Consider the following 17558-nt stretch of genomic DNA (forward strand, 5'->3'; position numbering starts at 1 on the left):
CACACAAAGTGAGATAACATTTTTATCTAACCTTAACCTCCCTTCCCTGAACCCAAAGGATCTTGAAGAAATTAATCACCCTTTTTCCCCCTGCGGAATCCTTTAAACGATTCAGTTACTACCTTGTGGGAAATCTCCTGGCCCAGATGGCTTTATGGCTGAATACTATCAATCTTTTTCTCCCATCCTCCTTACTCAACTGGTTAATATATTAAGTGCAGCTGCAGAACGACAAAGCTTTCCCCAGGAAATGCTGAAAGCATATATTGTGACCATACCCAAACCGGAGAAGAATCCAGACTGTTTGGCTAACTTCAGACCAATCTCACTGCTCAACATAGACGTAAAAATATACGTTAAAGCACTAGCTAAAAGATTAGAGGAGGTAATTCCCTTTCTAATCCAACCAGACCAGTCGGGCTTCGTCACCGGCAGACACACATCAGATGCCACCAGGTGGATACTGAATGTAATGCACTATGCAGAGAGCGAAATCGAATGCCTTCTCTGCTTCTATCGATCGATGCAGAGAAGGCATTCAACAGGATCCACTAAGGGTATATGACAGAAGTTCTACAAAAATTTGGCTTCCAGGGAAGGATTCTATCAGCAATATTAGAAGTCTACTCTTCCCCCTCAGCCCAGGTATATACCAGCAGCATACTACAGTATAACGGCCCTTCACGATCAATAACGGCATGAAGCAAGGATGCCCATTATCTCCCCCAATCTTTAACTTAATGATTGAGCCCCTCGTTGAAACTGTTCGCTCTCACCCACATATTGCAGGTTTTAAATTCAGGGACAGATCCCATGCCATTAACCTCTTTGCGGATGATGTCATCCTAATGTTGACCAACCCCCAGACATCGCTCCCACATGTTCATGACACATTTAATTTCAGTAATATCGCCTGCTACAAAGCCAACCACTCAAAATCTCTTATAATAAGTATAAATGTTTCAACATCAATCAGACACAAGCTCCAATGGATCTTCCCATACACCTGGACTGAGAAAGGAATTCCATACCTGGGTATTACACTTACCCCTTTCTACTCCAACCTTTGTGACGAGAATTTTAAACCACTGATTACAAAAATTGATGCACAACTAAAAATCATAGCTAAAGTAGAGCTGTCATGGATAGGAAGACTGGCAGCATATAAAATGCAGATCCTCCCCCAAATTCTATACTTTTTCCGTTCCTTGTCTATACCTGTCAAACAGACTCACATGCATTCCTTAACATTGCAACTCTGAAGATTTATATGGCAAGGAAAAAGGGCTTTGGGAGTTCATAATTATCATTGATTAAGCATAAAACAATTGGAGGAACGGGTATGGTAGATTGCAAGAATATCTCACAGGGGATCACTTAGATCAACTAAAATACTGGTTTGAAACCTCTAACGCACCACTTTGGCTAGAAATCGAGAAAAGTATCCTTAAAACAGATTCTCTTAGCTCCCTATTGTATGCAGATGCATGACAACCCCTCAAACTTGTCAATCTCCTCCCAACATCGGTAGCATCTATAAATGCATGGAGACAAATTATCAACCTTCCCCCTATCTCATCAACCCCGATCATAGAATTTCCAATAAATACTCTAGAACATATCATACCTGATATCAAGGTAACCTAAATGGAGAAACAGGGTATTAAACTTCTAAAACATCTCTGGAAAGATAACATCTTACAAGTTCCCAGTGCAATTATCAATACATTCTCCCTACCTCCTCCGACCCACTTTACCCTTTTCCGTATACTACATTTTATCAAATCGTCCCCTCCTCCTAAACTCACACTACACCCGAAAATATGGCAATTCTTATTAGGGCACCCAAACTGGAAAAAAAGGTATGTCCCTCTTCTACAATACCCTAACCGAGAAAACGATGTTTGCCAAAACTAAACAAATGCTACAATGGGAGAACCTTAAGACATCCTTCTCTGAAGCTTAATGGCTTCAAGCCATAAAGTAATCTCTATCTGTCTCTCACTGTGAAAACTATTGGGAACTAGCCCTAAAAGTAACTTTACGATGGTACCTTACCCCATAGAGACTGGCCAAAATATACACTACGACTTCTCCACTTTGTTGGCGAGGTTGTGACTCTGCCGGGTCTTTCAGGCATGTGCTATGGTCATGCAATAGCATTCGTAATTTTTGGAGAAAGGTGTTTAGCATAATCTCAGAAATAAAGGGAATAATTACCACGGCAGATCCGGCCTTAGCCCTACTCAATATTGATATAGAAAGATTTCCTGTAAAATATCGTGGCATAGTAACTAATTCTTATTTCGGCGAAACTTACCATTACAAGACACTGAAAACAAAACATGTCCCCTAACCACTCAGAAGTAGTTTACGATGGTACCTTACCCCATAGAGACTGGCCAAAATATACACTACGACTTCTCCACTTTGTTGGCGAGGTTGTGACTCTGCCGGGTCTCTCAGGCATGTGCTATGGTCATGCAATAGCATTCGTAATTTTTGGAGAAAGGTGTTTAGCATAATCTCAGAAATAAAGGGAATAATTACCACGGCAGATCCGGCCTTAGCCCTACTCAATATTGATATAGAAAGATTTCCTGTAAAATATCGTGGCATAGTAACTAATTCTTATTTCGGCGAAACTTACCATTACAAGACACTGAAAACAAAACATGTCCCCTAACCACTCAGAAGTAGTTAATTCCTGCTGATGACTCTTGATGTTCTAACCTTGCTCGAGCCTTACTGATCCCATGTAATCTTCTACTCTCTATCTACATCCTCTTCTTCCTTTTATCTTTCCTCCCCCTTTCCTGGTTAAATCATTGAGAAAGAAACACTCCTGTATTACCAATCTCAATAGTTATACACTTGTTATACTAAAATGTTCTTATTATCTCATATGTTATGTGGCTGTGTCCGCATGTCATTTGTTAAACCTTTCAAAACCCCAAAAAAATCTTAAAAAAAAAAAGAGCTGGTATCACTAAGAAAGGGCAGTATCCTTTACATGTGCCATGTTATATATGATCCTTTAATATGCCCAAGCTAGCAATGGCAGAGTGATGACTGAATCTAAAAAAAAAAAAAAAAAAAAAAAAAAAAAAAAAATCACAAAATTACTAATTTCTCCTTTAAACTGAATATTTGCAGGTAGATCTGTCAAATCAATGCAAAGTTCAGAATTCAGCAGTTCAGCTGATCAAGATTTGTGATTTCTTAAATCCTGCCAAATCTGGACAATTCTGATTGAATACATTCACGCAAATAAACTGAGATTTAGATTAACGTGTAGCAATTCATCCTCCTTTAACTGTAGGAAAACTACAAGTTACATCATTCTATAAACTTTTGGAGGGCAGCATTCAATATTTCATCTCAGATCAGGTCAATTGTGTGCCATCATTGAATTTGCAGTCTATTTTTCTGTTTTAGTATTTACCTCCAAAGACATCAGTGTTTTAAGTCTGTGGGAACATATACTTCAAAGAACCAAAGAATGAAAGGCACTTATAAACCACACACATATACAAGTATATAATACAGCAAACACGCACAGAACTACATGCTGCCTTTGCACACGTTTAGTTCTTATCCACATAAGGAGTGTTTGCTGGAATTTATTTTTGAGTCATAAGAAAGAACATAATGTTATGTACCAGAGGATGGAGGAACACTACAGGTTTTGGCTGTGGCTTTGTGAGTAATAAATAGCTAAAAAAATAAAATAAAAAATAACATAGCCAATAAGTGTGTTTAAAGATGCAAGCTGTTCTTTTAAGGTGCCCCATTCTCTCTTGCTGAGAGGGTTCAATAGCATTCTGACCTGTATGACATGAACAGCTTGCTAGAAAAACATATTTTAATTAGATGAGTTTTAATTATAGCTAATAGCTGCTGCCAAGTGTTGCTGCGGACTGCAGTGGTTGTTAAAATCATATCTAATGATACTTTGTGATGATGTTTACAGCGATAAAATTACAGTAGAAAAAGGCGCTAAGCAAAACTTTTCACTAAATGTGACACTCCAAAGACAAGCTCACTTAAATATTATTACTTTTTGAAACTAAATAACAGTGGTCTAACAAGCTGGAGTTTGTATTTCTGACAATACTTTTTATTTTTAATAAAACAAAAAAAAATGCAGCTTATTACTAATTTATTTTGAATACTGTTGCGCAGAACAGCTAATTTGCTTGACTACACAGTGTGTGGTTCTACAAGATCAACCATTTGATACTGTTATTGTTGTATAACACAGCTGCATATGGATTTCATTAGGAGATGAAGGAGTCATGGTGGTCAAACTACAGTTTGCCCATTCAATTAATAAATTCCAAGTCTACAGATATAAATATGATAAAATGCATCATCCACTATTAAGTTCTGTATGGCTTGAAACACTTTACTGTTTAGCAAAATATTTTGTTCCTCTGTCCCTAAAGTGACGTATACTCATGTCAACTTTTAACTGTGATGCGGCACTCATTCACTTCACTGGAGGAAACATTGACCGCCAGAAAAACGCCAACTGATGCAGGCATGTATCCATTAATAAAGTTCTTATATGTATTTTAAATGCCATTTGTACTTTAACTGACATTGATATAAGCTACCTAAAGCTTTGTGTGGTGTTACTTATGCCCCATACACACGCGTCGATAGTTGGTCGTGAATTTTCGCCCAACGTCCGATCGGCCGATTTTTGGCTTGTTAGTATGATGCTTTCGACAACCGACTGCGACTTTTCGCACGAAAAAAATCTGGTGTGCAGGCTATAAAATTTTTGTTGGCCGTCAACACAACGGCCGATTTTCCATCAGTCAGTACAGATTTCGGCAGACAAAAATCTGATGAGCAAGACTGGCCATGCTCAGAGAAGAAAAAACACACGGAAAGTAAACCAGCACATGACATCACTTCTGAAGTTGATTTTTGTTGGTCGAAAAAATTAGTGTGCAGTCTAGGCACATTCCAACCAACAAAACACAACTCTGGACAAAATACGGCCGATCGGTTGGCCGATAATCGTTGCGTGTGTACGAGGCATTAGACTGGGGAAAGGAAGAGCAGAACTAAGAGCTCTGCTTCATGCACATGTGCTGTCAAGGAATGCTCTGACACAAGACTGTAAAGTAAGCACAGGGGGACCTCATCAATGAGCCATTGCTTTACTGTCTGATCAGCAAGTAGGTGAATTTTGACTCAGTGGGGTTGACTTACTAGATGCAATTATGCTGTTCGCTTTGCAAGGGAATTTTTCATTGGCTTAGTGTATTTGATGAAAATTCACTTCACAAAGAATACCTGATTACATGCAAGAAAAATTAAAAAAATATATATTTTTGCTTGCACATGATTGGATGATGAGAGTCAGCAGTGCTTCACCTCATTCACTAAGCTAACGCAAAATTCCCTTATGAAGGGAATAGCATATTTTTTTTAGGTCAACTCCAATGACAAGACTGAGTTTACAAAATTGTGAATCCATTAGCAGGTAAAACAGTTTATCAGAGCACTGGGCACACAACTGTATAATACACAGAGCGCTGGGCACAGGACTGCACAATACACAGAGTGCTGGGCACAGGACTACATAATATACAGGAGGGTGTTATGCATAGGATACATGGTTCAGAGGTTTGCTTTGCACAGAGGACACTTCTGCCCCCACATCCAAAGCTCACCTCTGCACCCTTTTCTCACAGATTATCTTGGCAGCCAACTCTTAGCCCTTCCCCCACAACAGCTAAACTCTCTCCATGCAGCTGCATCAGCTCTGACCCCTGCTCCCGCACTGCTCTCACCTGTGTACAAACAGACCCCCCCCCCATCTGCTCATCTCCCGTTCTCAGCCTCCACACAGTCAATTTTTGGCTCTGCCTCTTCTCCACTGAACAGCAGCAGTAGTGGCAGAGAGATCGTCCAGCAGGGGGCATCTGAATATGAACCACCAGGCTGTTTCTCAGCCAGCATGGGATGCCCTGTCTATATTAATCCAGCCCTGAATCCGGGGACAAAACCCGGGGACAGACTTGGACCGGAGACAGTGTCCTCAATCTGGGGACTGTCCCTGGAAACCGGGGACGTCTGGTCACCTTATACCAGGGGTCTTCAAACTATGGCCCTCCAGTTGTTCAGGAACTGCAATTCCCATCATGTCTAGTCATGGCTGTGAATATCAGAGTTTTACAATGCCTCATGGGATGTGTAGTTCCGCAACAGCTGGAGGGCCGTAGTTTGAGGATCCCTGCCCTATACTAATAAAGCCCTGTTGTTGTTGCTGCATTAATAAGAGCATTTCCTTTATGGAAAGTGTGTTAGCCTTTAACACACATGTGTATGTGAATTCCGGATCGATAGGATCAATGCACTATTTTATGCCACAATTATTGTCATTTCAAGGCATCACCATATATAAATAGCAAAAAGACACGTTCACACACTCAATAAATCACAAATATGCATTTTACTGACCGCTGACCAAACCTATGGCTGCTAAGACTTTTGCTCATAATCTCTAAAGAAACACAAAAATAATGTTTATGTACAGGCACAATCTTGTGTGTAACATTTCCTTTGTGTCAATCAAGTATGGCAGCTCTTGTTGTAGAAAAGGAGTTAAAATACATTGGGGGCATATTTTAAGTGGGAGCACTTAGTAAAATGTAAAACGTATTAGTTTACATGTCTTCGGCATCTGGTCAACTCATTTAAGGATTACCACATGTATCACATGTATCTGATAGCATGCTTTGCATTGCAGATTTGCCACTTTCCCTGTTACCCTGTAATTATGCTGCTGATAACAAAATGAGACCTCTTTGGTCATACGTTCAGCTTCATGTATTGATTTAGAAGATTCATGCGGATTTGTAAATGAACCTAATATCTATGTCTGCACAACCATTTAAATATTACCTTATTAAGCCTTAGATAAGGATTTACACTGGATTTCACTTTATTAAGATATACTTGATGCAGGATTGTAGCTCTAACCTTTAAATAAGTATTTAACTAAAAACAAAATTGTAATATAGTGTAGCTTACTAATCGTTAGATGTGGTGGCTGCATTACTTTTCCTTTTTTTTACGGCTTTTTTCCTTCTGTTTTCACCTGGTGAGCCGGCTAATAACACACCTCCCTTATTAGAGTGCCTCCAATTTGGACGAAGGAGCACAGGGGACACCTTTGGACAGCAGCATTGTCAGTTTTGGGGGAGCAGCAGATTTATGTATCCTAACACATTAAAGCCAAACTCCAGCGAATAGTTTATAAGCAGTTATAGAAACTGTTTTTTTTTCCATTTGGGATAAAGATTTTACATAAATAGATAAAGGCTGATCATCGTAAGCATCCATGCTAGTGTTAAATGTTTTTTCTAGTCACTGTAACTAATACATTCTGCTGGAGAGTTTGTTCTCTTGAAAAATAACATACTTACTGTCTGGATCATTGGATGAAAAAAAAAAAAAGCCTAAAGAAGAAAACAAATGCAACCATCACATCTAAGAAATGTTAAGTTGCTATATACTAGGGATAGACCGATTAACGGCAAGGCCGATATATCGGGGGCCGATATGCACCTTCCCCGATATATCGGTATCGGCCCCCGGAACTGGCCGATATTGCCGATATTTTTGTGAAGTCATTCTGCCTTCTTAGGCCGCCTCCCTCGCCTTGGACAGCCTCGTCTGGAGTCAGGACTAGTCTTGTGGGAGTGTACCACAGCCAAACACCCACCCACAGCAGCCCGGTGCCAGCAAGCCAGCCACCCACATCCACAGGCCCTGTACCAGCCAGCCAGCCACAGGCACTGTACCAGCGAGCCAGCCAGCCAGCCACCCACAGGCCCTGTACCTGCCAGCCACAGGCACTGTACCAGCCAGCCACCCACAGGCCCTGTACCAGCCAGCCACCAACAGCCCCTTTGCCAGCCACCCACCATAGAGTGCCAGCCAGCCACCCACCACAGGGTGCCAGACAGCCAGCCACTCACCACAGGGTGCCAGCCAGCCAGCCACCCACCACAGGCTCTGTACCCGCCAGCCACAGCCCCTGTACTAGCCAGCCAGCTGCTAGGAGGCCCAGTACCAGCCAGCCACCCACAGCCCCTGTGCTAGCCAGCCACCTACCACAGGGTGCCAGCCAGCCATCCACCACAGGGTGCCAGCAAGCCACCCACCACAGGTATATATATATATATATATATATATATATATATATATAAAGGTATTTAATACAAATAATACAGTACAGGTGGTCTTTTTTCACCCGATCTCCCAATGAGGAGAGCGGGGATCTGACAGGTCTGTCTCTACAAAGTAAGCAGAGACGGACCTGTCATCCGCCTGCACAGCGGGGATCGATGGATTGATCCCCGCCAAGCAAAAAGGAGTCTGCCATGTGGAAAGCCTGTGTGAAAGGACCCTTACTGTATATATTTGCTTATACTAAGAAGTAGTTCAGATATATAACAAACTCAAAAGCCAGGTTTCAGTTGATTTCTAGAAGCTTACTGGCAGCAGCTAGCAGCTTTTTCATCACATTAGAGGGTTTGCATCCATCCAAGATTCTGGTGCAATAGAAAGTAAAAGAAGATTTCAGTGCCTCTGTTGTGAATTTTGAAGATTAATTGCCTGTAGCTACAGAGGTAAATGAGGCCTTTCTTAAAATGTTTTGAAATCTTATTAGGAATATGTCAATATTTTAATATTTATAATCTGGTCACGTGGTTATTTTAATCCTACTGATATTACTTTATAGTACAACATTTTATTTGTACCTTACCTGAAAATCTCCTGAACCATTTTGGTTTGTTATCCCAGATGACAAAGAGGTAGTAAGCTGGCACTCCTGTCAGAGTAATTGCAAATCCAATCCCAGTGTTTATAGGGTCTGAATATAATGACAGAGCAACCATTAACATGGAGGTGAAGGAAAACAATGCTGGAATAAAAATGGGAACCTGAAATAAAGAACATTGATGTTAATAAAAAAACATTATCTCGCCAAAAGATATTGGAGTCATTAGGAAAGGCAAGATTACAGAGACTGTTGATGTGTTTTAAGGGTGCATGACCTGTATAATTTTTTTTCTAATGGTTGGCGATTCTTTGTGGATGTGTATATATACTGTACACTGACCCTTGGTGGAAGTGGAGGAGTTTGGTTGGACCAGACCACCTGAGAAGAGAGAGACCTGGATTGATATTATGTAAAATGTATTTATTGCTGTTCTATATCTAGACAGAATATCCTTGTGGTGAGTGTGCATTTTTACTGTACTGTGAAGGATTATCAGGGTGGGAGTTGTTTGTTTTTATGATGAAGGTGCACAGTTGCCAACATTTGAAAAAAATTTCCAGGGACACTTTGCAGCACAGCTATCAGTTACTTACCACACCTACTTCCCTGAAGCTCTGCCCACTCCACATAATTAATCTACGCCTACTTATCATCAGATTATAGGGTCTACTCAATATAGAGAGAATTACAGGAAATTAAAAAGGGAATTTCAAACTTAAGGCCAAAGTAGCACAGTTGGAATAATTCTCCCATTCAGCTGCACTACTTCTGTGTAACATTTACGGGCAGCTCGATTGACGGGCGCTTCCAGACACAATGTAAATTACCTGGGACAGGCTCCTATTACCCGTAACGCGATAGAGTCTACCTGATCGGTGATCAGCCATTCAGAGAAAGTACTGTATTCTAGCAATGAAGCTTTCTCTGATTGTCTGAGTCAGAGGTTATGACATCATCAGCTTGCCTCTCTGACTCAGCCAATCACCTAAATAGCTGAGCTCCGATCAGGTAGACTCTACTGTGTTCCTGGTATGAGACAGGAAGTCTCGGCTCCGATCCGGAAAATAGTGCAGTATGCTGTATCTAGCCCTGCCCTAAGTGTTACCTTTATTTGTTGTACTAGTTACAAATACCGTGAGTGTACTAGTAGTTATAGTGACAAATCTCAAACATACTTAGTGACTGTTGGATGCTGTAAAAGTGTAAATTAATGTTATACAGGAATCATGTAATGATAATACAGATCCTTATAATAATGTGCAAACTATCACAATTCAGTGAAAATAATCATGTGCAAATTATCACAATTCAGTGCAAACAATCGCAAAAACAAAAAACAAAAACAACGTGCAAAAAATGCAACAAAGTGCTGGTGCTGAATGTCCAAAATATTATCAACTATTCATCCAGATAATATATGTGTCCATAAAAATCCCATTCCAAAGTGTGGTTGCCTTAAAATTGTTGCTAGGCTTGCTGGTCCTTATAGTGCCACCCATGAAGTGACATTAATGTGACTCAAAACAATAGAAAAAAACAGTGTCTCAGCATGCAGTGAGTCTCAGTGTCCCCACTCGTGCCCCCTACCTGGTATTGCACTCACCAGAGATCCTACCCCTTTCAACAGGGTGCATTCCTGTAGTATGTAATTAGGCCCTACATCCCACACACATCCAATTATTTATACAACAGAGTATTTGATCCATAGCGCAGATTGTATATTTTCTCTATCATATGCTGTATCAAGCCTTAGCTGCATATACATTGCTCAAAAAAATTAAAGTTACACTTTTTAATCAGAGTATAGCATTAAGTGAGTTAAACTCCTGGGATATTGATCTGCTCAGTTAAGTAGCAGATGGGGTTTTTAATCAGTTTCAGCTGCTTTGGTGTTAATGAAATTAACAACAGGTGCACTAGATGGGCAACAATGAGACAACCCCCAAACAGGGATGGTTTTACAGGTGGAGGCCACTGACATTTTTTTCCCTACTCCTCTTTTATGACTGTTTTTCACTAGTTTTGCATTTGGCTAGGGTCAGTGTCACTACTAGTAGCATGAGGCGATACCTGAACCCTATAGAGGTTGCACAGGCAGTCCAACTCCTCCAGGATGGCACATCATTGCGTGCCATTGCCAGAAGGTTTGCTGTGTCTCCCAGGACAGTCTCAAGAGCATGCAGGATAATCCAGAAGACAGTCAGTTACTCTACTGGACAGGGTTGTAGAAGGTCCTAAACCCATCAGCAGGACCGGTATTTGCTCCTTTGTGCAAGGAGAAACTGGATGAGCACTGCCAGAGCCCTACAAAATGACCTTCAGCAGGCCACTGGTGTGAATATCCCTGACCAAACAATCAGAAACAGACTTTATGAGGGTGGCCTGAGGGCCGATACCCTCTAGTGGGCCCTGTGCTCACTGTAAGGCACCGTGGAGCTCGATTGGCATTTGCCATTGAACCCCGGAATTGGCAGGTCTGCCATTGGCGCACTGTGATTTTCACAGATGACAGCAGATTCACCCTGATCACATGTGAAAGACATGAAAGTGTCTGGAGAAGCCATGGAGAATGTTATGCTGCCTGTAACATCATTCAGCATGACCAGTTTGGTGGTGGGTCAGTGATGGTCTGGGGAGGAATATCCATAGAGGGATGCACAGACCTCTACTGGCAAGACAATGGCACCCTGACTGCCATTAGGTATCAGGATGAAATCCTTGGACCTATTGTCAGACCCTATGCTGGTGCAGTGGGTCCTGGGTTTCTCCTGGTGCATGACAATACTCGCCATCATGTGGCAAGATTATGAAGCCAGTTCCTGCAGGATGAAGGAACCATTGAATGGCACCCACAATCGCCTGACATATATCAAATTGAACACCTCTGGGACATCATGTTTTGGTCCATCTGATGCCACCAGGTTCCACCTTAGTCTCTTCAGGAGCTCAGTGATGTCCTGGTCCAGATCTGGGAGGAAACACCCCAAGACATCATCCATCGTCTCATTAGGAGCATGCCTCAATATTGTCAGGTATGCATACAAGCACTTGGGGGCAATAAAAACTGCTGAGTACAATTTTGAGTTGCTACAATGACATTGAAGCAAAATGGACTAGCCTGCTGCATCATTTTTTCACTTTGATTTTGGGGGTGTCTTTGAGTTCAGCCCTCTGTAGGTTGATTGTTTTAATTTCCATCAAATGATGTGGCATCCTTTTATTCCTAACACATTACCCAGTCCAAATCAGTATAGATATCCAGCATGATATTTTCCCCCATTGAGATCTGATATGTTTTCAAAGTGTTCCTTTAATTTTTTTGAGCAGTATAGTTTATACCGCACATCCAGCGGGCTCACATGATAGTGTGGGACACTGTTTGTTTGGGCCAAGCTATGTAAAGTATATCAAAAGCTGGAGTTAAGCTTTAAAGAGGCTATCAAATACCAATGTTGTCACACAACATTGCATGTGATTTTAGGAAGATAGATAGATAGATAGATAGATAGATAGATAGATAGATAGATAGATAGATAGATAGATAGATAGATAGATAGATAGATAGATAGATAGATAGATAGATAGATAGATAGATAGATAGATAGATAGATAGATAGATAGATAGATAGATAGATAGATAGATAGATAGATAGATAGATAGATAGATAGATAGTCTGCTGAGATTTCAGACTTATATACTTATATATACATATCACAGGTTCTTAAGAAGCAGAATAGTATGGTTATGGATATCCCATAAAATAATGTACAGCAAAATGGGGTTTGAAGGTAAAACTGTATAATATAATTCAAAATATTTCTAGCATAAATAATCATGGTTTCTAGTAAACCAACTTGCCATGCTTTGAAATATTAGCTTAGGGTATCATCATTCAAACACAGGTTTTGAACCACTGACGTACTGTGACTAAAGCTTGGATGAGAATATGCTAATACAGAAGTTTCAACCATCTTGTGCTAGAACATTTATGGCCCGCAAAGGCTGTAAATCATTAAAAAATAAAATATTCATAAATGTGAGCCATTTCTTTCTACTTACAAAGAGCAGAAACTTAAAGTTTCTCTGTCTAAATCAGAGTTGTGTAAGATACAAAATAACATGCATGCCAAACTCTAACCAAGACAATTCAAGCCATTTCATAGAAGTTGTTGTCCACTACAGTTGCTTATATGAGAGACCACATATAAGTTGGTAATACACAATCTCCTTCAATCTCCTGTGACACTGAGAGGTTCAACGTAGCGTATAAAGATTAATGTCAGACAGAGACAGAGGTGAGTCTACCTTGAAAGGGCGATGCATCTCAGGTCGTTTGTATCGCAGATAAATGAGTCCAACAACAGCTAGGCCAAGAAAAAAGCTTCGAGCAAAGCTCAGGAAATTCAAAAGGCTGTAGATATCCCCAGTGAAAAGCATTACCATTGTTAGAGGATGCTGCAAAATAGAAGGTTTTTTTTTTATATTATGGAATCAGTCTTCAAATCAGTAAGTGAATACAACAGTTAGAGACATACCTAATAAGAAGAGTTGTAGGTGAGATATATATATATATATATATATATATATATATATATATATACACATACACACACACACTGAACAAAATTATAAACGCAACACTTTTGTTTTTGCCCCCATTTTTAATGAGCTAAACTCAAGGATCTAAGACTTTACAGAAAAGGCCTTTTTCTCTCAAATATTGTTCACAAATCTGTCTAAATCTGTGTTAGTGAGCTCTCTTCTTTGCCAAGATAATCCATCCACCTCCCAGGTGTGGCATATCAAGATGCTGATTAGACAGCATGATTATTGCACAGGTGTGCCTTAGGCTGGCCACAATAAAAGGCTACTCTAAAATGTGCAGTTTTACCACACAGCACAATGCCACAGATGTCGCAAGTTTTGAGGGAGTGTGGGATTAACATGCTGACTGCAGGACTGTTCATTTCTCTACCATAAGCCTTCTCAAAAGGCATTTCAAAGAATTTGGCAATACATCCAACCGACCTCAAAACCGCAGACCACGTGTAACCACACCATCCCAGGACCTCCACGTCCAGCATCTTCACCTCCCAAGATCGTCTGAGACCAGCCACCCAGACAGCTGCTGCAACAATTGGTTTTCAAAACCAAAGACTTTCTGCACAAACTGTCAGAAACCGTCTCAGGGAAGCTCATCTGCATGCTCGTCCTGACTCACCTGACTGCAGTTCCTCGTCGTAACCGACTTGCGTGGGCAAATTTTCACATTCGATGGCGTCTGGCACTTTGGGGAGGTGTTCTCTTCATGGATGAATCCCGGTTTTCACTGCACAGGGCAGATGGCAGACAGCGTGTATTGCATTGTGTGGGTGAGCGGTTTGCTGATGTCAACATTGTGAATCGAGTGGCAAATGGTGGGGGTGGGGTTATGGTATGGGCAAGCATATGTTATGGACAAGGAACACAGGTGCATTTTATTGATGGCATTTTGAATGCACAGAGATACCGTGACGAGATCCTGTGAGATCCTGTGGCCCATTGTTGTGCCATTCATCCACGACCATTACCTCATGTTGCAGCATGATAATGCACAGCCCCATGTTGCAAGGATCTGTACACAATTCCTGGAAGCTGAAAACATCCCAGTTCTTGCATGGCCAGCATACTCACCAGACATGTCACTCATTGAGCATGTTTGGAATGCTCTGGATTGGTGTATATGACAGCTTGTTTCAGGTTTGACCAATATCCAGCAACTTCACACAGCCATTGAAGAGGAGTGGACCAACATTCCACAGGCCACAATCAACAATCACTGCGTTAGGCAAATGGTAGTCACACCAGATACCAACTGGTTTTTGGACTCCCCGTACCCCCTCCAATACAGTAAAACTACACATTTTAGAGTGGCCTTTATTGTGGCTAAGGTAAAACTGTACAATAATCATGCTGTCTAATCAGCATCTTGATATGTCACACCTGTGAGGTTGATGGATTATCTCGGCAAAGGAGAAGTGCTCACTAACACAGATTTAGCCAGATTTGTTAACAATATTGAGAAGAAATAGGCCTTTTGTCTACATAGAGAAAGTCTTAGATCTCTAAAGTCAGCTCATGAAAAATGGGGGAAAAACAAAAGTGATGAGTTTATAATTTTGTTCAGTGTATACAGTATCTCACAAAAGTGAGTACACCCCTCACATTTCTGTAAATATTTTATTATATCTTTTCATGTGACAACACTGAAGAAATTACACTTTGCTACAATGTAAAGTAGTGAGTGTACAGCTTGGATAACAGTGTAAATTTGCTGTCCCCTCAAAATAACTCCACACACAGCCATTAATGTCTAAACCCCTGGCAACAAAAGTGAGTGCACCCCTAAGTAAAAATGTGCAAATTCGGCTGAAAGTGTCAATATTTTGTGTGGCCACCATTATTTTCCAGCACTGCCTTATCCCTCTTGGGCATAGAATTCACCAGAGCTTCGCGGGTTGCCACTGGAGTCATCTTCCACTCCTCCATGACGACATCACGGAGCTGGTGGATGTTAGAGATCTTGCACTCCTCCACCTATTTGAGGGTGCCCCACAGATGCTCAATAAGGTTTAGGTCTGGAGACATGCTTGGCCAGTCAATTACTTTTACCCTCCAATACTTTAGCAAGGCAGTGGTCATCTTGGAGGTGTGTTTGGGGTCATTATCATGTTGGAATACTGCCCTGCGGCCCAGTCTCTGAAGGAAGGGGATCATGCTCTGCTTCAGAATGTCACAGTGCATGTTGGCATTCATGGTTCCCCCAATGAACTGTAGCTCCCCAGTGCCTACCACCATGCTTGACTGTAGGCAAGACACACTTGTCTTTGTACTCCTCACCTGGTTTCCGCCACAGATGCTTGACACCATCTGAACCAAATAAGTTTATCTTGGTCTCATCAGACCACAGGACATGATTCCAGTAATCCATGTCCTTAGTCTGCTTGTCTTCAGCAACCTGTTTGCGGGATTTCTTGTGCATCATCTTTAGAAGAGGCTTCTTTCTGGGACGACAGCCTTGCAGACCAATTTGATGCAGTGTGCGGCGTATCGTCTGAGCACTGACAGGCTGACCCCTAACCGATTCAACCTCTGCAGCAATGCTGGCAGCACTCTATTTCCCAAAGACAACCCCTGGATATGACGCTGAGCACATGCACTCGACTCCTTTGGTGGACCATGGCGAGGCCTGTTCTGAGAGGAACCTGCCCCGGTTAACCACTGTATGGTCTTGGCCACCATGCTGCAGCTCAGTTTCAGGGTCTTGGCAATTATCTTATAGCCTAGGCCATATTTATATAGAGCAACCATTCTTTTTTTCAGATCCTCAGAGAGTTCTTTGCCACGAGGTGCCATGTTGAGCTTCCAGTGACCAGTATGAGAGAGCAAGAGCAACAACACCAAGTATAACTTGCCTATTCCCCATTCCCACCTGAGACCTTGTAACACTAACAAGTCACATGAGGGAAAATGGCTAATTGGGCCAAATTTGGACATTTTCACTTAGGGGTGTACTCACTTTTGTTTCCAGTGGTTTAGACATTAATGGCTGTGTGTTGAGTTATTTTGAGGTAACAGAAAACTTACACTGTTATACAAGCTGTACATTCGATACTTTACATTGTAGCAAAGTGTAATTTCTTCAGTGTTGTCACAAGAAAAGGTATAATAAAATATTTACAAAAATGTGAGCGGTGTACTCACTTTTCTGAGATACTGTGTATATATAAAAACAAATTTGATTATCTTTTTATTTTACTGAATATTTAAAAATGTATGTCACAAATGTAAAACAATTACTCTATATATTTTACTTTACTTTATAAAAGTTTGTTAAAGGTGAACTCCATGCAGAATAAAATTACCTTTAATCAGCACAATATTCTTCATTGTATCCATAGTTATTTCTCCACTGCCAAAAAGTGTAATTCCTGGCTGGCCCTATCACCATTTCTAAAACTGGATACACAATATACAACTTTTGTTGTTCGATTTCCTTTAGATTTACCTTCAACTATGTAGTGCAAGAGCCTGCCTGATTGCATACAAATTAAAAGTGTTTAGGTTTGACCTTATATTATATGGTTTTGTTAAATCTAAAGGAAAAAATCTAAAGAAAATTGTATAGTGTGTATCCAGCTTAATTGTATGAATCAGTTCTCGCTGCCTGCTTTTTTCCAGCATAGTAACCAGCTTCTTTACCTCCCTCTCTGCAGTTCTAGGGAGTTGTTATGTTTGTAGGTAGAGGCCATGAGCAGAAGCTATTGCTCGCCAACATCCGCTCTTCAAAACCTTGCTTTATCAGTTGCACATTTTCCCACCCACTTTAGTGTCAGTGGACCCCTCCTTCTAACCTCAGCAGCTGAAAGACCATCAAAAACAAGGTTAGGAAAAAATGAAAAAAGGACCTTTAGCAGAGGGAGAAAAATGTATGGCATGTTTAACTGCTGTCCAGATAGCTTTATATACTTTCTTTCTGTTCATATACAGTACACACTTTGTTTTTCAAATAAAATGTATGTACATTTTTTTCTCAAAAGAAAGCATATCAGAAGCGGTTTGCCTTCAGACTTCTAACTGATTTTTTTTTGCGGTACTGCGACATTGCGGCGGACAGATCGGACCCTTGACTGACATTTTTGACACTTTTGGGGTTACCAGTGACATTTCTACAGTAATCAGTGCTATACATACGCACTGTTACTG

General features: G+C 40.9%; 1 protein-coding gene across 1 annotated transcript in view; it reads right to left on the reverse strand.

Moving 5' to 3' along the window:
* The window catches only part of SLC7A11 (solute carrier family 7 member 11), a 446067-nt gene that overhangs the window by 59766 nt on the left and 368743 nt on the right, over positions 1-17558 (reverse strand). Inside the window, exons 10-11 of the mRNA XM_082243483.1 lie at positions 13119-13268; positions 8795-8972 (exon numbers count right to left, since the gene is read on the reverse strand). Coding sequence (XP_082099609.1) covers positions 8795-8972; positions 13119-13268 — 328 coding nt within the window. The remainder of the gene's footprint in view (positions 1-8794; positions 8973-13118; positions 13269-17558) is intronic.

This window comes from Pelophylax lessonae, assembly GCF_965119305.1.
Source record: "Pelophylax lessonae genome assembly, chromosome: 1".
Taxonomy (NCBI): Eukaryota; Metazoa; Chordata; class Amphibia; order Anura; family Ranidae; genus Pelophylax; species Pelophylax lessonae.